Source organism: Anarhichas minor, unplaced genomic scaffold (genome assembly GCF_050575085.1).
Source record: "Anarhichas minor isolate MPS153535 unplaced genomic scaffold, ASM5057508v1 ptg000009l, whole genome shotgun sequence".
NCBI lineage: Eukaryota > Metazoa > Chordata > Actinopteri > Perciformes > Anarhichadidae > Anarhichas > Anarhichas minor.
Genome location: NW_027466455.1, coordinates 2,637,210 through 2,660,760, shown reverse-complemented (window position 1 = coordinate 2,660,760; position 23,551 = coordinate 2,637,210). Strand labels below are relative to the sequence as shown.

The following is a 23,551-nucleotide window of genomic DNA, read 5'->3' as shown; positions in this document are numbered from 1 at the left end:
CCTGCTGATGCTGACACATGGCTAACTGCACTGTATAATTAAGATGGTATAAAAACCTTTTTGTCGCTATGGCAGCAGGACGATATCAAAAAAACATGCATAGGCGACACAAAGCATAGAGAGAAGACCACTTACCGACTTGAGATGAGTCACCTGTAGAGAAAGAAGAAGCAGAGAGGGAGAATAATCAGTTCAAAGAGCAAAACACCTGCTCACCAAAAGATGGTTAGAAAAAAATGAGATATATCAGCACTGGGGGGGAAAGCATATCCAGACTGCAATTAGTATTAGACTTCTTTCCACGCTTGAACCTCAACAGAGCTACTAATTAAGATGGTGCAGGAAAACAACTAACGTGCATGTTCAGAAGGCAGCATTCCTATTTCCTTTCTGAAGTCTTAAAGGTCACAAGAGGACCTCTCAGGCAACAGCAAACTTCCTGACATTCACTTTCCACTTCTGGCTAAATTAACTCCTGCTAGGACTCAAAGTCATTATAAAAAATGACTGTGTTGTCGGGTTCTTTAAAAAAATGTTCTCCCTAACTGCATCCACCATGTATTTGTGACTTTTAAAAACAACACATTATGCAATTAAGCAGGTTTTAAAACAGAAGCCAGCTAGCAGGGAGGAATAACAATAACAAATATAAGTCAACAAAAAGAGAGACCAATTATAAATATCCAGAAATTCAACAATTCAGTGGCATAAATGAGCAAATAGTATGTAATAGCGTTTAATAAATAGTTCAAACATCCTGAAAGAACGACATGGAACATGGACCTATGATGTCTCAGGCAGACTGTTACTGTCAGAGCCACACATGATGTGATAGACTGGGAAGGAGCAGGAAAGAGAGGTACGGATGGGTAGCAAGGTATAGAGTACCACCCAATACCTCACCACACTGCTCAATTAAAGCGGAACACAGCCCGGCTCATTCTCCTTTTGGATTCCTTCCAATGTTCAATAGATGATGCAAACATGAAAGAAAAAAATGAATAAGAATGCATAATTTTCATCTGAAATATTGATCCATGCTGTCAGGTCAGATTCCTAATTAAAGATTGGAGCTGTTGGCAGGCTTTACTTATTATAGCAAGCGTACAGTAGGTGACCAGATCAATTCGGGTTGAGGTCCATCCAATTAACTTATGAAAAGTAAAGGTAAATTGAGTTGTACACACCATCATCTTTGCATCTACTGCACAATATATACAGTATATATACAGTATATATACAGTATATATAAACTAATTAATAATGGTCTTGGAACCATATGCTCCTTTTGATGGTGACCTGCTCAACAATGTACTAGTTGCACAATGTATTATGTGACTAAACGTTTCATTGTGTTTCTATGTTCTTAATGTTTGTGATCTGTGATAAGATGGCAGTTGATAACTGATGTTTGTTTTTCCCTTTTGGATTATGACCTTAAGAAACATCACGATGACACTGTAAAGTGAGTAACCTTGCATTATTGGATATTTAATAAACAGCATGAATTGAGTGTGATTTATTGACAGCATTACATCACGATACAACATTTTAACTAGTGTGGAAAAAAGAGAGCCTAATATAAAGGTTTGTAATAGTTGAATGGCTCTGAGTGAGTGTACAGAGCTCACACAAGAGATTTACACCTTTTCCCACTGAGCTGCTGGTTAGGGTTCCCTTACAGTACATCCCTGCCAGCCATGGACAAAGTGGCTCACGATAGGCAGCCTTCCTTACTGGCTAGATGGCTACCATTCTATGTCCAAGGTGAAATGAAGCCTCTTCAGTCCCAACACATGGAGGAGAGCAACAATCCCAGCCAGAGCAGATGGAGCACAGGGCGCTTTGCCTCACAGTGTCGACATTGTTCATGAAATACCGGTCCAGGCACAAGAGCGGAGGCGGCGCTTAAATGTCCACAGTGGTGGATGAAGAAAAAGGAAGAAAAGGTGCCAGAGGAAAGAACGCAATCAATAGGTCCGAGTCTCCCAGGCCTTGTTTGTTAATATCCGGGATTTTGACACGGATATCTCCTGCTTCCGAGTGGTATCAGCTGCTTGTTGTGACATAAAAAAACATGCTCTAACACACAGGGGTATAGCCAATGACAACGACACTGTGTGTGTGTGTGAGACAAAGGGGCAAAGATAGCACATGAAGAGATAGCTGGTCAAATATAGATCATCTATCATGCCTTTCCACTTGTCCCAGGCCACAGCGAGCGCCACAGAGCGGCATAGATGTTCTAATGTAATATCGGTATGGCAGCCACGTCAGCTTTACAGTGTTAGAGACAGTGATGGGGTGGCCATGTTTTATTGATGATATATAGGACCCAGGGGCAGAGCTATAACACCTCTAGTGACCCCAGTAGTATAGTAAATAACCTCAGCTGCATGGCATCAACAGTTTGGGGGGTGCTCAGTATTTCATGAGGGAAACATATTGAGATCAAGGCTGGTAAGCGATGTATTGGATATTGTGATCCCAGCCACATTCTCCACACTGTATGATGTGATGCCCATTATTACACCCACCAATGCATGTATGCTTTTGTGACTATGGTGCCATCATTAGAAAAGCAAGCTGGAAAATGACCCCTGTCCACCCCCCCCCCTACCGCTTATTTTTCCTTTTCAGTAACTCAGTCTCACAGCTGAGAAGCAGGGACCCCTGTCTGCTATCGATTTACACTCTCCACACCTCTCTCTCTCTCAGCGTCGCTTAGCTGCCAACCCTTCTTGGCCATATGTGGAGAGAGAGGAGTGTGGAGGGAACATGACACACTGAATGAGTGAGTTGCAGGGCACCAGCACACAAGCAAAGGAGAACACACTCAGGGCAAACCATGCCCGTCCACATTGCAGGTCACTAAAAAACAGCATGTGTGAAAAATAGCAGTCAGAATGTGTTGAAGTTATCAGAGGACAAAAAGTTGAGCTCACTGTTATCATTATTTTAACAGATTAATAGAGGGTACGATATTACAGTAAAAACACAGTTCAACTTCTTGCATAGCTTACATAGCTTCTACGTAACCCACCTATGGTAGTTAGCTTATGTATATTTTTCCCCTATATTTCAACTTGCACTATATTATGGTTTAGATTATTGAAGCCTGGACCTCGTCCAATTTGCAATCTGTTTGTTAGCGTCATTGTTTAAGTTGGTCAGAACTTATTTTTCTGCAACAATCCAAAATGCAGTGGAAGAAATGCCATTGGCTTTTTGACGAGGGAACCAGTGCAATGCTAACTTCTGGAAAATATGTCTGCCCTGCTTTTTTCTGCCATCCATCCTCTCTGAATGCCCGCGGTATCTAGTGTGTGGTTGTAAAAATATTTGAGGCTGTGATTATCCTAAAGGTCACAACAGTCATTTTCCACAGTGATATCAAGTTTCAAAAAAATGGTGTCAGTATGTGGAATGGCTACCATTAGGACTAACATCATCACACATGACTGGACTCAGTGGATCCGCAAGAGTCCACTGAGACTTGTAGATGGGTTGCAAGGCCTCTTGGCAGTTTTCCCTCGCCAAAATCCTGCTTAACTTTGGAGCGCTATTCAATCCCCTTCCCAAAGCTAGCATGACATGTGGTATGGATTAATGAGGTCATCTAGTTTCATGTGAGACAGTATCTTAACTGTAGCTTTAAGACCAGGCCTGCTACGGCCTCTTAGAAACAGTAATGTCTTCAAACGGCGACCGGCGGGTCTCGGAGGGTTAACGATGGCTCTGTGTCACTTAAGTGTCCCAGTAAGCCATGTCCCGGGTCAGGTTAAGCAGTATCAGGGCCTGGAACTGGTGATTCTAAACAGAATCTAATCATCACTAAAGGTATTAGCAAGAATCAAAATGATACGAGGTCTACCGATGAACATATCTGCACAGCATATTCAGCTATGAAGATCTAGATTCACTAATCAGTGTAAGGATATCTAGCTGTTCACAGCTGATTACATTCTAAAAACATGATACAAACTGAATAAGTTTAGAAGGTGAATGATTCTGATGGTAAACTAATTTAGAAGATCTCCCAAATTCATGAATGAATGAGAAATCAGGATGAATTCAAATGTTTGCCCGTTCTTAACAGCATTGCAAACTTGCACAGACTAATGGTCATCAGCTATGCTTTCAGAGCTGCTACTTCTGACAAACACATGAGTAAAGACAGAGAGACTGTGGGCCTGAGGCAATATCAAGAACCACATATTAGGAATCAATGAATTCAGTCAGAAACTCAAACTGAGTATGGCTCCTACTTAAACTGTGTCACGATTAATATGTCCTCTCACCACCCCGTCTCTGTCTACGGACATCGAACAACAGCTAAAACTGCTCCTGGTGTGGTGTCTTGCAATGTGAATGGTATCTACACAGAAATAACAAGGCCATGCTTCTACAAGACTCTCCCCCCTGCCGTTGGCAAAGTATGGAAATAGGAAAGATGATTGTGCATTTACTGAATCCTCAAGAGACTGGGGGACAGAGACTTTACTCATATTCTCACAGAAAGGTGACAACCCAACTGTTGGAATGACTGTGCGTATGTTCCACAACAGTGAGCAGACAGGGGGAACTGCTGGCGTTCTGCCTTGATCAAGATTGTATTACTGGTGGATTTCACCTAATAAGATAAAAGGATAGAAGCAGAAGGCTATCCACCCCGCTGTGCTCTCGAGCTGTGCAAGGAATAGAATACCCTGAAATCCCACGCTAGGGGTTCACCACAGCATGACCACCTGTGCATGGTTTACACTAATGAAATGGCTCTAAGGTTACCACAGAAAGCTTTTACTGACAACCAAATAAAATACGATTTTAGTAAAGAATGTTATGCATCTACTGGATGAAACGCATACCTGTAAAACTAAACTTTACAGGACTTTACCTCCATGCAATATTCAAAATATTGATAATGTGGAACCCTGCATAGAGCTTCTCAGTTAATGGATGCAGGCAAATATGGATGCCTCTATATGACCTACATAAGTAAAAGAGATCATCAGCGAGCAGATATAGTTATTCTTTTATCAATGCCACCAGTTTGGATTCCGCACAAAATCATAGGCGATCACGCAGGTTCCAGGTCCTGCTTCGCTGCAGTCTTGGACCCGGCAGCAGCAGCTCCGCCTCCAGCCAGGAGCAGAGCTTAACCTCATGCTCTGCCAGTCCCTGTTGGGAGCCAACACTGACACCAAGCTGCTGGGGGACCCAGGCTGGGGCCCACTGGAGGGAAGGGAGGCACAGGAGAACCAGAACCAGGACTGAGAGGGAGGTGACTTTAACATTATGATAGCCCACTGTCTAAGTGTGTGTAAGTACAACACATTACAAAGAATGACATCCACTAGTTGTTGTCGCAGTAATCTGCTGTTCGCTGCATTTTTCACTGAGGCTTTATTGGCTTGCCCATTACCTGCTGTCAGATATCCAACTGAATTATTTGACATCCCTTGTCGGTATTAGATGAAACGTCACAGAGATTACTAATAAGCTACAGTCACTTTGCCGTTACAAAGTTTGACATGAAGTCAAGTGTTCATCCAGCCAATTGCTAAGAACACAATGTGCCTAAGCTACAGCATTTGAAGTGGGGCTGTTAATCGGTAACAGAGCAAAGAGATCAGCATGTGACATTCAGTGCCTCCATTTCATTTCCCCTCAAGATGTCACAGAAACATAATCATCCACTGTCTGGCCTTCACATAAGATTCTCTGCTTAAACATGACATCACTTCTCTATGTATGCGAGTTGTGTCACTGTGTCTGCTGAGAGGTGCAACAGATTGTATTCATAGAGACAGGGAGTCCCTATTGGCTCAAGATTTCACTTTGAGCACATGAGTTGAAGACCTTTTAGTGTGGAAATGCACATGGCCGTGCTAGCTATCAAGGAAACTTCAAAAGAACATCGATTCTCACAAAGGGGGAACTTCTTGCCGAAGCAGCGAGTTTAATGTGCTATTCAGTGGTGTTCTGCATTGTATCTGAGTCACATTTTACCACAGAGTATAACAATGAAATGTAAGACTGATGCCACACTGACTTTCAAAGCAGTGCACTTGAACAGGGAATAAGTGAATAGATAAATTAAGATCGATTCATGAGCGTTAGTTCCCTTTCTACGTCTTTATCTCTGCTTTGCTGTTTCTCTTCAACAGTCTCTCACTACTGCTCTTACCTTCCACACTCCTTGTGCTCCTATTTTAAGTCTAGAGATATCCACATGTGCAGTGAGGGTCACAGTCTACCATTCTCTGACAGGGACACAGCACATTTGTTTTAGGATAAAAGCCAAGGAAAGGCAAGGTACTGCTGTGGGAAGTGTAATTATTGTAAAATGATGTATGTGCTTTACAGAAGGGGTCACCTTAGGGAAAGGTTGCCTTCATTGGGGGAAACAAAATAAGTTATTAGCAAGCAACTCACATTCACCCCATGGAGGGTCAGTGTTTGTAAAGGTTAGGTCAGTAGACCAAGCATGCAACTTACTAGCATGCACTCACACAATTAGCACAACTCGACTGCTTCGCTGATAAATTGTGATCTGAGGAAATGATAACATTTTAATTACAGTAAGAATAATAGCAATAACCCTGAGTCTGGAGAAGGTGGTTGTTTTTGTAAAAATCCACGGTCAGGGGCAAAGAAGAACCACCCTTTTGGCCTCACCACTACACTGCGACCCTTTAAATAAATAACAGTAGAAGAATGAAAGGAGAGAAGGTACAAAGCACACCCTGAGGCCATGTGTGCTCTATCATGTCCTACCCCAGGGGTGGGCTAATGTTCTTCAAAAAGAATAAGAACGAACAACGTGCTTTAACCCTGGCAAGCAAAACCAGTTAACGTCTGCCATGCAAGTCAAGTCTGGCGCTGAGCTAATTGGAGCGGACGGCCCGGGCACTCGGCTCACCGGAGAGGGAACTCTCCCAGTGCCACCTGTAACCCAGTGCATCAGGGATCCATCTGTAGACATGAGACGGGGAACTCATCCCACTCTGTGAAGCCTCAGTTTTAGTCCCGGAATTTCCAGGCACGTCTTGACGGACAACATGTGCGAGACATCATAGTTGCCCAACAAAAGCCTGGGATTTAGTGTGATTTGGTTTGCAATTTCTGTTTTATTTTTAAGTAATACATATTAGTCTCAAAAGTAAATTAAAATTGGCTGAATAAATCAGAGATTTTTGTATTAAAACAAAACAAAACAGAGGAGGATCTTTGAGTTCTATCTCATCTTCTTTAAAAAAGTCTCCAATTAGTTTTTTTCAAAAATAGGGTTTTGAAAAAAAAAAAAAAGGGTGGTGTCTCATAATCAAGGTCAATATGGTATCTCATAAGCAGGTTACAGGTCCAGTGTGTAGGATTTGGTAGCATGTAGTGGTGAGGTTGTAGATTGCAACTGAAACTTCTACCGTGTACCAAGCATGTAGGGGAACTCTGTGTCTGATGGGAAAACACGAAAGGTCCCATCTAGAGCCAGTGTTTGGTTTGGCCATTCTGGGCTACTGTAGAAACATGGTGGCTGGCTTCGTTAAGACTACACGCTCTGCATGTAGATATAAACAGCTCCTTCTAAGATCACGAAAACACAAGAATTCTTTTTTTTAGGTGATTGTACATTAAAGAAAGAAAATATTATATTCTACTTCTTGCGATAGATCCCCCTAAATGCTACACACTGTTCTTATAAGAGGCTATGTCAATCATATATGCATAACGAACACCCACGCCATATTTGTGAGAAATACCCCTGTGGTTCTTGCTTGGGCAAGTTAGGTTTCCGTGAGTGCAACTTGAGGGAAAAATGGGAGAAAGTGATTAGCCAACTGAAGGAAGGGACCAACACGCCATCTGCTTCCTTCTAAGCACATATGATCTTCTGGGCAGAGAACACATATGTGTGAACACATTGAAATATTACGGTCCTCCAAATTTGGACAAGAAAATGCATTATGTTTGGTCAATTGGACAGAAATATATGTGGTATTGGGGCACTTGCTGAAATGACAGATTCTTGGGTCTTGACTTTGGGCACCACTACAAACTGGCAAAAAGGTTTAATTACACATATCGATCTCAAATCATCAACCACCCAAGTGTGTGAGAAATGAACAAAAGAGAAGCAGGATTCAAGAGGCAGCAACATGCGGTTGACAGAGTTGCTGTTGCAATCCAATGAATATGCTTTGTGCTTGTACTGCATATTGACTGGCTCCTCATGAGGCTAGACTTATCAGAGTTTGACCACTCACCATACCACCAGCATGCTGGGAGTGTTTGTGTTTGGTGCCTGGGCAGCATCATATACAGTAATTCCAACTCAGAAGAGTTTTACAATTAAGTAGCACTTAAACGATAGCACAGCTAACAAGCAGGCCCGTAATCAAATAAATGGTCAGCTGTGTGTGGAATTAATTGAGAAAAAGCAAGAGAAAATGCTCATTGCAGTGTGGAATCTACATTTGTATTTGTATACTCTGACTGGCTTTCTCTCGCGTTGTGGTCACCAGTATTCAAGCCATCTGTATAGAGATACAGGCTAAAGCTAAAATGGATCAAAGGATGAAGGCTACGTGCACAATATTTTAATATAATAATTTTCCCTTCCCCTTCTCTTCAGTGAACCAATCAAGGAACCGAGAAACTTATACCCTTCTGCAAATATTGTATATATATATATATATATATATATATATATATAAATATATAAATTATGTTTCTAATTAACTTAATTGCTCTTAAATGATTCATTGATATTTAATACTTCCTGCTGCAGCCACAGGAGGCAGCAGGAAGCTCTGTTGAGAGACTAAGCTGGCTTGATAGCTGGAGTGCTGTTTGTTGATGATTCTATGTATATGTACCTTATGTATTCTGATTATAGGTGATTTTAATGTGGGGGATCTATTATTTCATTTGTGTATAATCACCTGAAACTGAGAATCATTGTGTTTTCCTTAGCTTAGAATGAGCCCTTCCTATCTACTTCTTTACGAAGTCCGCTGTGTTGCACCGACCAGTTTTTACAGTAGAAACAAGACACTCTCGAGAGCCTTTAACATGTATACATTACATGAAGGTCACAGTAGATCTCCCACATGCTAGAGAAACAGCCGTAACGTGACCTGCTGAGTGCAAAACCGTGCTAACGCCAGCCGCCGTCTGACTCGTGTAGCTCCTAAAGGAGTGTTAACACGGTAACAATGATCTCTGAGCCGAATAGCATTGCTATGGTTTTGCACTCGGTGGCTCACCCTACCAACGTCTTAGAAAGGAAGGAGTGAGTGAAGTGGTAACCACACCGCTAGACGGCACACCAAATCCTGCACAGTGTGCATTTAAAAACACCCGTCACCCTGGAAGCATTCAAATCAGTCACTACTAAATATCTCACCAATGTCATTACTAAAATAAAATCAGCCTCCTGTTCACTGGGCATTCTTCCAGCTGAGAAGAAATAGAACTCTCAAGCTCCGTATTTGTCCTAGCCATTATCAATTCCTCACTTTTGCCTGCTCAAGTGCCTGGTTATTTTAATTCTGCTACAGTTCAACCACTTCTTAAAAAGACAATGGTTTTCATGAGTTATACATAACTTCCGCCCAATGTGTAACTATCCCTTCCTGACTGAGGTCTGCAATAAATAGTTTCTGGGACACTCGTTGATTACATGAAGCAACATCTCAGGTCGTCATAGCACTGTCACAGCACTTGGAGTTCTTAATGATATACTTTTAGCAGCTGACAGTGGCCAAACACATGTTACTGGTTGGAAATGTCACTGCATCCTTTGATACAGTTGACCACGTAATATTATTTGAAAATATTAAGCATTGGGTTGGCATATCAGGAACAATTTTAGATTATTTTCATTCTTATCTTTTATTAAATATTATATGCAGCCATTGGTGCCTTAAAATCCCCCACCTCCCATTTCTCCTATCTGCAGGTGTATTTCTAGTTTGACTCCAACAACACAACTGGTCGAAATGCCATCCTGTCTTACACTCAGATAAATCAGAAGTCATTATCATAGATCCAAACCACTCCAGCGAGCACTCCTCCTCTCACTTAGGTTCGCCATCCCGACATCTGGGCTTTATCTTTGATAACAAACTTCACTTTGACCAACAGGTGAAGTCAGTCGTTCAATCGCGCTTTCTGCAACTTCGTAACATCTCAGAAATGATATATTTTGTATCCGCTAACAATCTAGACACCGTCATTCACGCTTTCATACCATCCACACTTAAACCTCTGTAACAGACTGTATTCCTGTCACAATCAACACAACCTGCACACTTCATCTATTTAAAACGCTGTAGCGAGACTCACAAAACATAATAGGAGAGTCCACATGAAGCTTACTCCAGCATCTCTACACTGCTTACATTTTACAACTGAATTTTGACATTGTTGATTACTTTTAGAGCACGTTTGGGGTTGGACCCTGATTATATCACTGACTGACTATATCCTGCTGGTTGACCTGCCAGAGGAGATCAGGCAGACTAGCTCTGCTTCTCCTTTAAAGAATATATCTTTAAACACACTCTCTCATGAATTGGTTATTCTTCCGTTTTTACTTTACTTGTTCTTACTGGGTTTTATGCACACTTCACTTGTTATTATTACTTTATCCATTACATTTTGTATCTAATAATGATCTGTTATGTATTTTTAAAGCACTTTATGACTTGTTTTGGAAAGGCCTGTGATAAATAAGGTTATTGGTAGTGGTATGCAAATACAGCAGATGTGTGTTTCTGTAATAGCGTTGCAGCCCTTTTCCATAATGAAAGATTTTCTCCTACATTTGGTTAAGATTGGATTAATAAGAAAATGGCTTCTACCGAAATTCAAAACATCTGTGTATTTCATGAAAATTAGTTTTTCCATCCATTTTGCACATGTCCTTTATAAACCAGTGTGCTTTTAAATGTGTGTGTGTGTGTGTGTGTGTGTGTGTGTGTGTGTGTGTGTGTGTGTGTGTGTGTGTGTGTGTGTGTGTGTGTGTGTGTTGCACTCTGTTATAATGAAGTCATTTCAACTGGCACATCACATATCAGGCTGTGCATCCCGGCGACCTTGAGGATGCTCGTCTGATATATGAAATGGTAGCTCTTAGTTGTTCGGTAGCGCTTGAAGCCAGCGTTTGACCAACGCTTCACACACTGATCCCCCTCTCCTCGTGCGTCTGCACATCTCTTTCCTGGACCCCAGTCCATGCTCTAATCCTCTGGACTTGATGCTGAGGCTGCAGTCTGGTAATTCACCAAATCCCCTCCTGCTACCCTCAGCCCATACCTCTCCTCTGATGTCAAGTACTCCTTGACAGTACAAACGCAAACACAAATGATTGCATACGAACACATGCATCCACATAGAAACGTGGCAAACACCTATTAAAGCTACATGCTACATGTGTAAACTAAAACCCTGACAAATGCATTACTCCTGGGATTTGATGTTCTAAGCTGTCACTGTGTACGATGTTTTCTTGGCTTGCAGTAAAAGAGGGCCGTTTTGTTCAGGGTTTTACAGTTGATGAAGTGTCAGCGTTTACAGCCTGCGTGGCTTAGGTCTGCTTCCTGCCTCTTTTTCGGTAATGAGCTCCGTTTTATGTCGACATTCTCAAAACTGTCACTGTAAAAACATCCCCATTTGATCGCCGATTTCATTAAATGGTTTGTTTTCTTACTGGCAAAACACCAAAGTGCTCCCTGATTTGCCATTAGGAGCTCCCACAAGAACAATGTGTAATTCCAGCCTGCCATTGAAAGTGTCTGAGTGTGTCAGTCAAGAGCAGAATGTGGAGGCTGAACATTAGATACGACTAGAGACGTTTTTCCTAAAAAAGGAAGATTTTTATACAAAGATAAATGATACAAAAATGGGCAAACCGAGAGATATTCTCTCATCTTAGATAGAAAGATAGTGTTTACGAGGAAGACATTTGCACTATGACAAAACAAAGGAAAGTAGTGTTTGAGTAGGGGCTATTTGTGCTGCACAAACAAACCAATTATAAGCAGATATATTGTAAGTGCTCTATAATTACTTAAATCAAAGTATTATATTACAGTCTATCCCTGTTCACAGCGAAGCAAACGTATTACATGTTGATAGATAACTGGTATGCTCCCTGTTATGCTTTCATTTTGTGAGCTGGTTATCATCTGTATGATAAACATTAAATATTTTGCTCAGCTGGCGATGGGCCCCCAGCCCCCCTGTCTCATTTGAAAATAGTTAGCAAAGGCATCTGATTGGATATGGAAGTCATAACAATTTTTTTAAGGACACAAAGACGGACACATTGTGGGTGAACTTGAAAGTCAGGAGGAGGTGGAAGAGAGAAAGACAGATGAAGGAAAAGGAGGGGAAATGAAGCATTTGGCACAGTGCGACTTGTCTATGCAGGACGGTAATATGGAGGACACTTTGGAAGCTCCCCTGGGTCTAATAAAGCAGCACCATTTCTGTATGCTTTGGTGCTTTGTGAGGGGTTAAGAAGGGCACTTTTTAAACGCTGGAGTGGACCGCGATCAAGGCCTACGCTCGGTTCCTTTATGATTAGTGTGCTTGTTCTGTTGGATGTGATTGGTCTAATGCTGTAATGCTCTACCCAAATTAATGGCCTGTGCTTACTGTTGTCAAGCCCTGTTGCTTGATTAAATTATACATTTAATATTAGTATTAGCTGATTAATCTACCAATTAATTGGTTAGGTCAAAGTGATTGTAACTGAGACTGTAACAGCTGACTTCAAACTTGCCAGTGTGATTATTTAATATTCACTCAGTAAAGACTTGATGTAGTAGTCTAGACAGAAGCTTCCTGATGTCGGCATGCTAATAACACATTGCATGCATTTATCACAACAAGACCTAACTAAGTAAGAAATGAAGTGGATCCCTTGAGTTACTACTTTCATTTCTAATCCTCAGTATATCATCGATGTAACTTTGCATATCAAACAGCCACCCTCGAGAGTTGACAAGTGGCTTTAAAACGTCTGCTAGCTTCCTGCCAGGCTGGATTCACAAAGTGGAACGTGATCACAGTGGCAATAAAGTGTGAAACATTGGAGAGAAACTCCTTCTGCATTCATTTGGATCACATTTCACAAGTGGCGGGCCGTCAGGGCCTGCAAGGCCTTCTCTGCTGGCCTAAACAGAATCACAAAGTTATAGCTATTTAATAATTTTTCTTAAATTCACTACATGTATTATAATTTATAAAAATATTTTTCCCATCATCTTATTTTCTCATTGCACAGCTCCTGTCTTCCTCAGTTGCTCTGCTTCCAGTGCAGCTTGTTTTAAGTAGAGCTTTTATCCAATCAGATTTCACCTCTGTGTCTCTAGGTAAGAACAGAGGCCCGAGGCCTGCAGACTCACAAGTGCATCCATGTGCAGTTTAAGTGAATGGGGACGATATTGTTGATTGTCATTGTCTTCAACCAATCAGATCTTTAATTTGACATGTTGGGCGTATTCTTTGACGTGTCAGAGCCTGCTAGCTGGCCTACAAGTACCTCAGGATTAACACGCAGCTCAGTGTTAACGTGCAGCGCTGCAGTGAGGTGCAGCGTGCGCTGTGATTGGTCAGTGGGCGAGCACGTGACTATTGTGAACCGAAACTTAAGGTAGCTAGCAGAGCTTAGTTGGAGGAGTAAGAGTTAAAATCGAAAGATATGGAAGAAATTATAACATTTTTAGGGTTTTGCTTGGTGTAGTTTATTTATTTTTTTACCTAGCTTTGTTTTTTAACACTCAATGGCTGAAGGAGGAGAAACGGATTTAGTGGCGGAGTTACTGACAACGCATTTCTCAAGAAGGACATTTCAGGAAAAGCTGGACATCGTAAGAAATGGTCAGTCAACCCCACAGCTGGCAGCCTGACTCAGCCAGGAAAAGGATTTGTATGAACGGTATTTCTTGCTGACAGCGTTGGAGAAGCGTTGCACCTTTTATGGCTGGGAATGAGTTTCATTTTAACTGAGCGTCTTGGTGTTTGGAGCTACGCTACGCTAACCTGAGGACACCACAGCACGGCAGGACACAAGCTACGTGGTTTTGAAAACTTTTGGAGAGACTCGAGTGGATCTACAACTCAACGAACACGTTGGCAGGGAAACAGCTCCACAACCGCGGCCCGCCCGTGGCCAGTCCGCATTTGTCTATCGTGTCGTATTTATGAGTAATATTTGAATGGCTCGTGCTCTTGTGTGGTGGAATGCGTGGATCTGCTGCAGGTCTGCTGGGTTGATTTGTCATGCTTTGTTGTCATGTGAATATATGTGACTGGTTCTTATGAGTTTGTCATTGTGTTAATTACATTGATTTTGAGCATTGTCCGTTAATGACGCAGCGTCCCGTCATGCACGTATTCATGTATCTGCACTCTGCAGTTTGGGTTTTGTAGGTGTTCAGCTTCATGTAACATTTTATTACATGTTGCAGTGTTATGTGAATATGCGGCTTTAACACGAAACAAATAATAACCCGTAGCTGTGGCGTCATAATGAGGTTATTAGGAGGTGATTCAACTGTAGTAGGACAGCACTGAAGGCCCAGGTACAACATGCACGGCCCACTGCATTTTATAACTCCAAATAATAATAAGGAAGAGCTCTTTAGATTGCCAGATGTGTGTGCCATTCTGGATTTGAAAGAGATTAGAATGTAGGTCTAGGTCTGTAATCTAGAATCCCTTTTACCCAGGGTTACAGAGGGGGCGGGGTCGTTTAGATATAAGGAACTAATACATGTATTCATTTCTACCGACTGTTTCAGCGGTTATGCAAAACATGTTCAGCTTACTAGTGATGAGCAGAACATGTTTCAGTAATGGTCATGAGTCTATTCAGCAGTGCATTCTAAAGGGTTTCCACTAATATGGCTTCAGATATGTATCTACATAGTGTTTGTTTTGTATTCATGTGTTTTTCAGTCTCATTATCTTGTATGTTTTCAGGTTAATTCCAGTAATAAACGCAGCTTTTACTAATAAGGTGTATAATAATTCACATGCGGAAGACCGAGGCCTGAATTTCAGGCATCTTCAGGTTCACTAATCGGTTTTAGCCACGCTTTAATGCCATTGTTTTAATTTGGCCAAACATAAGCAGTTAATGCTTCGGAGTTTATATAATGGAATGCTTCATCGCACCTTTAATCTTCAACTGCTTCAGTGGAGGCGCCAAGTTTCTCCCAGTGTGACGTGTCACAGCATGAATGTAAATCACAGAGAAGTCTAGTTTGAAGCCAAACAATAAAAAGTGAAAGGCCTTTGTGTTAAAGTTCATTTATCCTGCGAGACACAGTTTGATGGACTGTCAAGCACTGCCCACACTGCTTTGATTGGGAGCCCATGACAACACTTCAAACGTTGTTTAAACTGGTAAATGTAGAAACCCGTCCAAAATAATTGTTTTTAAGTCGTTTTCACAACAGTTGTAACCCCATGAGACGCATTAGACAATTTAATGGAACTAAACCGCTATGACACCTCTTTTTAAAGTGCAAGTGAGCAGGAGAAGAAAAGAAGAGTGACAGGTCGAGAAAAAGTGAATGGTATGAGCTTATCCTGAAGCCAAAAAGATGGGATGGGGGGGGGGGGGGGGGGGGTGCAGAAAGTGAATAATGAATGAGTGGATGCAGGGCAGGATTTATAGGACAAGTGTAGCAGAGAAGGCATCGACCCAAATGTCCTTAACTTGCACAGAAAAAGCAAAGCTGTCGTCACTGCAGCAACCGGAAAGCGGGTTCACATCTACATCCATTCACCCACTATGGGTGTTTCATTACAGAGTTCAAGTGAACAGTTACCTCTGCTGGAGATCTGCTCCAGTGTTAAAAGCTCAAGGTCAATTTGGCTACACCTATTTACCCAATGTGAGACTCCCCAGTGCAGGACTCTAGCACTATCTGAGCTGCTCTATTCCACAGCTCATCTTTCTCTTTGCAGAACCTTCAGCAATGTTAAGAAACACATGTATGACATTTTCCTAATTGACTCATAGGAGACAAAATGTATTATTATTGAATTTGTTATGCACACATTGTTAGTGCTTGTGTGTTCCTATTGTGATCCTGGCGGTCTTGTTTCTATTCATGTGTATCCCACACTGTAGTCATGCAGTGTATCGTATAAAGACATATTTGATGATGATCCGATAAACTGTGTTGTTCTTATGGCCAATAAGACTACAATTCATCAGTAAGAGCAGGTGGCCACTAGGATTTGATAAATGTATGATATACTCACAAAGCGGCTGTTTGTGCCGTCCCCTACACTGCCCTCAAAAAGCACAATATGTGAATTCGGACCATTCTGGTGAGCACATTAGCATTGATGTCCATTCTGCTTGACAAACAAGTAAGCTGTAGGAATCCTCCCCTCTGAACACAGATAACCTATTCCCCATGTATCATTTAAAGAAGCAGGCTTAGTGTAAGATGATGATTCATTATACAGAATAAAGTAGGAGTTGGGCAAATAATGTTGAGACAGGGCAAGAATAAATAAATAATAAATTTGTCTTTATTTGTTTCTGAGAAGACTAATAACGGTTGCAGATTAATGTTCTATAGCCGTGTACTGATATTTCTCTTGTGGAGACAGACAGTAGAACGGCTGAGATGACAAGAACTTTCCTGGACTCAGATTATCACTTTATTTATTAAGACATTATGAATATATTACGTAGATAAGCCCTGAATTGATGCCATTGATGTCTCACAGCAGGACTTTAATTAACTTCATCATTAATGCTTTCTCCATTAAAGCTGGGAACTAACCATTTCTAACTGTGCAGGTCCATAATTGCTTATGATATATGAATATGAATTAGGCAAAAAGGAGTCAAACTGGATGGCCGAAGGGACAGCCAGACAAATACAAATGCATGCAGATTAATAGATACAAAGAGGAAAGTCAGAGGGAAGGATTAGTGTAGAAATACACACATAGATTAAATGAGCACTGCCTGTTCACTGTTTTACTCTAAACTTCCTCAGGAGGGCATTGTTGTAAAAATCAATCCCCTCACACAGAGGCCCTTTGCGAGCGGTGGAGGTGAAACAAGCATGCTACCTGTGGACGCAGGCCTGTTCCTTGCGTCTGCACCAGCTCCTAATGGAAGTCGTTTTTATCTTAAAGGAACGAGATCAGTGTGAAATGGGATTCATTAGAGTGCACCATCAATGTTGACAGCCCCGTCAGAAGTGCGAGCTCAGATCTCAGAGCTCATAGACTATTCTGTTTGCACATAATGTCACAGGCATACTAATAACTGCTGCAATTCCGCGTGTTATCTTTAAAAGCCAATGCACTTAGTAAATCACAGGAATGAAAAAGGCTTGCAAACTGGCTTTGGGAATTCGGAGTGCAAACAGACAAATAGCGATAATACAGTAATATGACACCGTTTGAGCAGTTCTATATCTTGCCATCTCCTGTGGCTTCATGTGATGTCACGTTTCCTCCCCCCCAACCTTCTCCTCCTCCTCATTATATCCCCGTCCTCTTGTGCTCACGGAGAAAATCAGCCCTCTGTTTGATCTGGTTCTGTAATTTGATATTTCTTGTGTGATGTCAGCAAAGAAGGCGACCGTCAGGGTAGCCCTGCGTCCCCGCTGACATTCGGAGCAGCAGTCATTAGTGATGCACTTGATCAGAGCCTCCCTCCATCCCCACCCCGTCTACCTGCTCCATGGATTGCAGTTTCAAACAAGGGGATCTAATGTTATTCCGCTTGCCTCATTGACTCTGCTTGTATGCTCTGGCGAGCACAAAACCACGCACTGCACTATGAATTCTCAAAATTAGCGAGAGGAAAAATTGAGGTGGAGAATTTCTGCCTGGTGTAAAATGTTTCACAAGGCTGTGACAACCTTTTACCAGCTTTGCTTTTCATTTGCCAGGAAGAAAACGCTGCAGAGTAAGGAAGGATTATCACAAAAGGTAAAAAGATGTCAGTCAAGTCTTTCAATATCTGATTAGTGCATGCACTTAGCAACTGGACCTGTGACAAAAGCAGTGCAATGCAAGAGCAGCTAACTAATTGTGAAGACTTCTTTTTAAAAGGAAGACCTGTTACTTCACAGTAACCTTGGTAAGGAATCTTACCGTCTGTCTCATTCAACAGCTCACCTTGATGCAGAGAGCGCACAGCGAACTCACAGAAAGCACTCCAGACAGTTGGCACGGGCTTCTTATCTTAACTAGGGGGAATTATTGTGGTTCACCAAGCCTCAGTAATATGTTAAAACCCTTGACTACACACATCATCTGCCCAATTAAGCCCATTTGGAGATACAGATAGGTAGCTCTGATCTGTCAAGGTCACTGTGAGTCATTTCTCAAATGTTTGGAGAGGAATTAAAAACTGGGCCGTTTCGGCTGGGAAAGGTCATGACCTGCAAAACGCAGAGCTATCTCTCCTCCCAGTGAGAGAGAAGACATTTACATAATACGATTAGATGCTCCACACACATTCATTCTCCAGTATCTTACAGATTTAATAGATATCGTTAAGATGTGTTTTTTTAAATAGATGCTCAGGCATTGAGGTAATTGTTTTATATTTCTGATATTTAACTTGTCACTCATTGAAGTGTTTGTTTTCCTTTCATGCTTGTTCATCAAAGGAACACGAGTAGGCCTTTCAACACATACCTGATTGTTATTTTATTGATTCCTAGTTGAGTCATTGTTTATACCAGTCGGTCAATGAATACAATATCCGCTACCTACTCAGTTTAAATTATATTTAAATATTAATGTTCACACCTTGACGTTTAAAATGTCAAACGTATTCCGCCGACAGTGCAGTTGGCAAATAGAAGCACTTTTACAACCGAGGGTCAATTAGAGAGAATCATTAGCTCCATCTAATACATGCACTGTCCTGTAACTCAAGAAGATGAATCCCCCTACCTTTAGTACATCTAATTATCTAAATGACATGCAGTGGGGGGGATTACCGGAGGTGAGTGGGAGGAATGCTTTCAAAGAGTGTGAATGTCTACTAATTGCCCATATGACTGGAACACTCCGGAGGGAAGGACAGAGCGCAGTCACAGTACGGTACATGATGGGATATATGACTGGAGTTGTCACTAGCTCAGGCCTCACCTGGCCTGTAATCTCACCTCTCGTTAACGTGTGGTTGGAACATGTCAGCATGGTGTAGTGTGCTCTTTTGTCACTACATGCGTGTGTCATTACATCCACTTTGATGTGTGGGTGCAATGCTAGAAAGAAACGAGTAACTATGTAACCCAGAAATTGTGTAACGTTGCATTAATTAACAGAACAATTAACATCGAGCAACATCTATTAACATGTTTTGTTATGAAGTTTTTGTTTTCCTTCAAGGAGTTAAAGTTAGTCCTCCTACACAGCAAGGAGTCGACCACTGCACCATCCACATTCTACTTCAGAGCACCTCTTCATACAGCACAGGTTGAAACCAGTGTTACCTGCTGTTCTTACTTGATTTTGCTTAAGTGGGATCGATTGAGAAGAAAGTTACACTGGCCAGGAATCAAAGTGAGGCATACGGCATGGTGATAGCTAATTAATACTAATAATTAAACACTAAGGCTAAAGTTGAATCAAAAGGCAGAGAAGCGATGGTATCCGTATCGACAGTATCTTAATTAGTAGGAAAGAGAAGGTTGTAGATGGTTGGAAACCTGAGGCAGAACGAGCTTCTTTCAGTTCTTTCCCCCTTTTCAGGAAAGAAAACAGTTCTGTCAAAACAGATACAACACGTACAACACCCCCCTGTGAGGCACACCCCACCCATCATGCCTCTGGGCGCCTAATAACATTCTGAGACCTACCGACTCTCTGCTTAGATTTGTTTTATCCTTTTTTTTGGAAAGGTGTTTTCTTGCTACATTTGCTGTGCTGAGTTGATTTCATGGGTTCTCAATGAAAGCATGAAAGCTAAAGGTCTGAGTCCATAACAGCTATTTAGTAAATTCATCTGAACTAGACATACCAGCTGTGCTCTCACAAAGATATCTATTTAAGGTAAATAGAACTAAACATAAAATATGGACACAGACAGGCAGGACTAATAACATCCAGGCCTCTTTCTCTCAACACAACTAGAAGACGACGTTTCCCTGCGCTGGTGCGGCCCTCTTGCATTTTAAATCCCCACATATCTTAATAATGTTCTCTCCCTCTTCCAAATCCCCTTATTCAATTATGGCAGCCTCTAATACATGTGTCAACATGTTTCATTAGTCCGTCCTCCTCTTCCACCAGAGAGATTAGCTTTCCCGTCTTCTTTTTTATTTACTAAATGCAGAAATATAATTTTCTCCAGGACAGAGGGAGAGAAACTGTGAAAGAGAGTGATTATTTTTGTTCATTACATTTCATTCTAGTCGGCTGGCCAGAGCTTCTTTTTTTTTCCTGAAAAGACTATTAAATATGCTGCCTAGAATTTACTTATTCAGCTTTCAATTTTGCTGCAGTCTACATTTAAATGCTTTGAGAACATTAGAGGCAGTGTGGTACTAGAGCGTGGTTTTAACTCTTGGCTCGCTAACCTCGTCGAAATGCTTTTATCACAGAGCGAGTATTCATGAGCTTTATGCAATCGAACAATGCATAAACTGTCGAAATAGGAGATGAATCATGACTGCTTCATCTCAGTAAGTGTGTATGACTGTGTGTCATAGAAGGGGATGATTAATTCTATGAGAGTATGACCCCTTTGATGTTCCTTGTGGTAATTGTTGGGAGTTCCTGGTCTCTCAAGGGGTTTATAGCAGCTTCTGTATCGCTGATTTGAGTCGGAGAGTGCAGAGGCCATGTGTAGGCAGGGACTAGATGAGACGTTACAGTACATGCATGCTCTGCGGATTTCTCCCGGTGACACCGACATTGCAGAGACAGCAGTGGAAAGCAAGGGCTCACTGGTCATTATCATTCTACTCCTGTTACACTCATCTCCTGATGGGCCTCATCTCTCCATCCCCCCTCCTTCCCCGTCCCCTTCTCTATTTCACCATATCCCTGTCTTCATCAGTTCCCCCCCCCACCGTCTTGACTTTGTCTCTCTGGGAAGCAGACGAGTACAGAGAAAGTGAGACAGTCAAACACGGAGCGATAGAGAGAAAAGAAACTACAAGAACGTTGTAATCACAGGCCTTTTGGCTTTGCTTGTAATAACAAAATGCCTTTAGTCAGCCGATAAACAGTGAAAATATGTTACAGTCTATATGCTGCTCATCCTCCTTATCTTCCTAATCCCTCTTTCATTGAGTTCCCCATCCCTCACTTTCTCATCTGGTCTGTAAATATAACAATTACACTATTCCCTTTGTCTTCCTCAGGACTCCAACCCTTTGTTTTTATCTTTCTTTTGTCCCATGTCTTTAACTGCTCATTGGAACAACCTTACTCTCCCACTTCCATACTTCTCCCTCCATCTCCTACTCCAACCTCCTGTGCTCCTGCATCCCTCCTCCCCCATCGTATTTCCTCCCGCTCCCTCTTGCCCCTGGTGACCTTAATTACAACATGTAAAAACCTGACCTGGATCTAATTTCCAGCCTCCGACCACACAGCCCCAAGATGAATGCCCCATGGGCCACATTCAATTAAGCTCTGTTCTAAATAAGGAATACAAATGTTATAAAAAGAGGATGGAACAATAGGGTCACACCACTGAATCTTGGGGAAAAACATTGGGGTTAAAGGTTCAGGCTTTTAAAGAAAAAGGGAGCGAGGGCAGCAGCTACAGATACAGAATGAATTGACTCTACTGCACTGGGCATATCGGCCTCCATCCTCCATCAATGAGTCAATAGTCGTTGATATATTTGCTTTCATTTGTAACTCTGACATGTGTATCCACCCTCATTAAAGATTCATGGGACTGTTTTGTTGGAATGTTGGAAAGTCATTTGGGAAATGTTAGTGTTTGTGACGCAGGATTCCATTGGTCATCTTCATGTACAACAACCTAATGTATGTGGATCTACTAAATCCTTCAATGCAACTGAATTGCTAAAGAAGTCTAAAAAGTAAGTTTATAAATGATGTTCTTCTTTACGTTCCCAGGATTATGCAACAGTACAGTCATTTTGTGGAGGGCCACCATGAGTTGTCTTGTTGTGAGTTACAGGTCTACTCTTTTAACTTTCTTTTTATGTTTTCATGAACTCTCGTCTGTTTAAATTAAGTTTGTATAGTTTTAATATGTCATACAGGTCCAAACTGATGCCAACTTTAGGACATTATCCTTACTTCCCAGTGAGTCTGAAGTGCGGGGTGAAAGATTTATGCACAGACAATAATAAATGTTGAGGAATTAAAAGGTAAGAGATGCCTTTCTCTTCCTTGGATGTACTTCTGACCCCAGGGTCACTGGACAAGAAGAAGTGGGCGGGACTCCGCACTAAAGTAGTCACGGGTTGCAATACTTTCTACAGATTTTCTGTCACTCTGCCAATTTTTAGCAGAGCTAGGTGATGTCTCATCGCATATTTGTGAGATATCAGCATGATAGTGTTCAATATCTGGTTAGATTCAAATGCATTTAACACCCTGATTAGGAGTGAAATGATTACATGCGCCATTGATCCTTTCCTGACTGCAATCTGTGGTCAAGAGGCGTTTGGAAATATACATTATGTTTGATAGAGTAAGCATTGCTAATGTTTAAACAAACAAACCTACCACGTCATACCTCACGTATAAATGGCATTGACAATATTACAGCTCTCCTGTCATATCCAGAAATTGCTCACACAAATTGTATTTTGAATTAACTAAAGGTGAAGGAGTGTCTCGAGGTAGCAAGTCATCAACCCAACCACAGTCCACTGCATTCTACACTATCAATCCACAGAGTATCTACCTTTAATATATATCCATGGCCCGAACATTTATCTTATTTCCCAAAGAAATGTAAAAGCATTAATGAATGATACATATAGTGCATATAGATAGTGCTATTAAAGTCAACATGTTGAGATGAAGACGCAGGAATCTTCTACATTTGATATGCCTTTATAGATATGTTGTGGTTTCTTGGTGTACTGTTTTTTTAGTGTTAAATCTTGGCCCCTCAATATAGGCGCTTTTTTTGAATTGGTCTACAGCCGGGCTGTAATGGTTCGTGTAATGGTGCAGAACCTTCATGGTACAGAGTCACTACACGGTATGCAGATTGATGGAAGTATTGCAGAACCAAAGTTTAAAAGCCCAAGTTCTGCAAACAAACTTTGAGCCATACTTAGTTACCAACACTTAGCAAGCGGGTTGGCGTGTGAGTCAATCACACTATGGCGAGCGCAAATAAAACACCCGAGCTGAAAGACACGCCTGTTGTTTGTTCCTGGTCTGCTACAACAGCAACGGAGAAAGAGTTGTGTATGAGACAAGGAAGGTATTGGCATTGCTACACTGGTGTCGGGGATGTGAATAGAAACACATGCATGGAACATGTTAACGCAAAGGCATCACGCAGATGTGACAATCAACACCCCTCCTCGTG

General features: G+C 41.6%; 1 protein-coding gene across 36 annotated transcripts in view; it reads right to left on the bottom strand.

Moving 5' to 3' along the window:
• nrxn2b (neurexin 2b) overlaps positions 1–23,551 on the bottom strand; it is a 528,601-nt gene that overhangs the window by 415,752 nt on the left and 89,298 nt on the right. For 12 of the 36 annotated variants that reach the window (XM_076087043.1, XM_076087044.1, XM_076087052.1 and 9 more), the window contains exon 3: positions 10,483–10,495. The exons of 18 other annotated variants lie outside the window; for them this stretch is intronic. In XM_076087043.1, coding sequence (XP_075943158.1) covers positions 10,483–10,495 — 13 coding nt within the window. Of the gene's footprint in view, positions 1–135; positions 154–6,178; positions 6,191–10,482; positions 10,496–17,519; positions 17,529–20,594; positions 20,607–23,551 lie in introns of all 36 variants that reach the window. 6 more of the 36 variants (XM_076087040.1, XM_076087039.1, XM_076087036.1 and 3 more) reach the window with 4 other exon arrangements.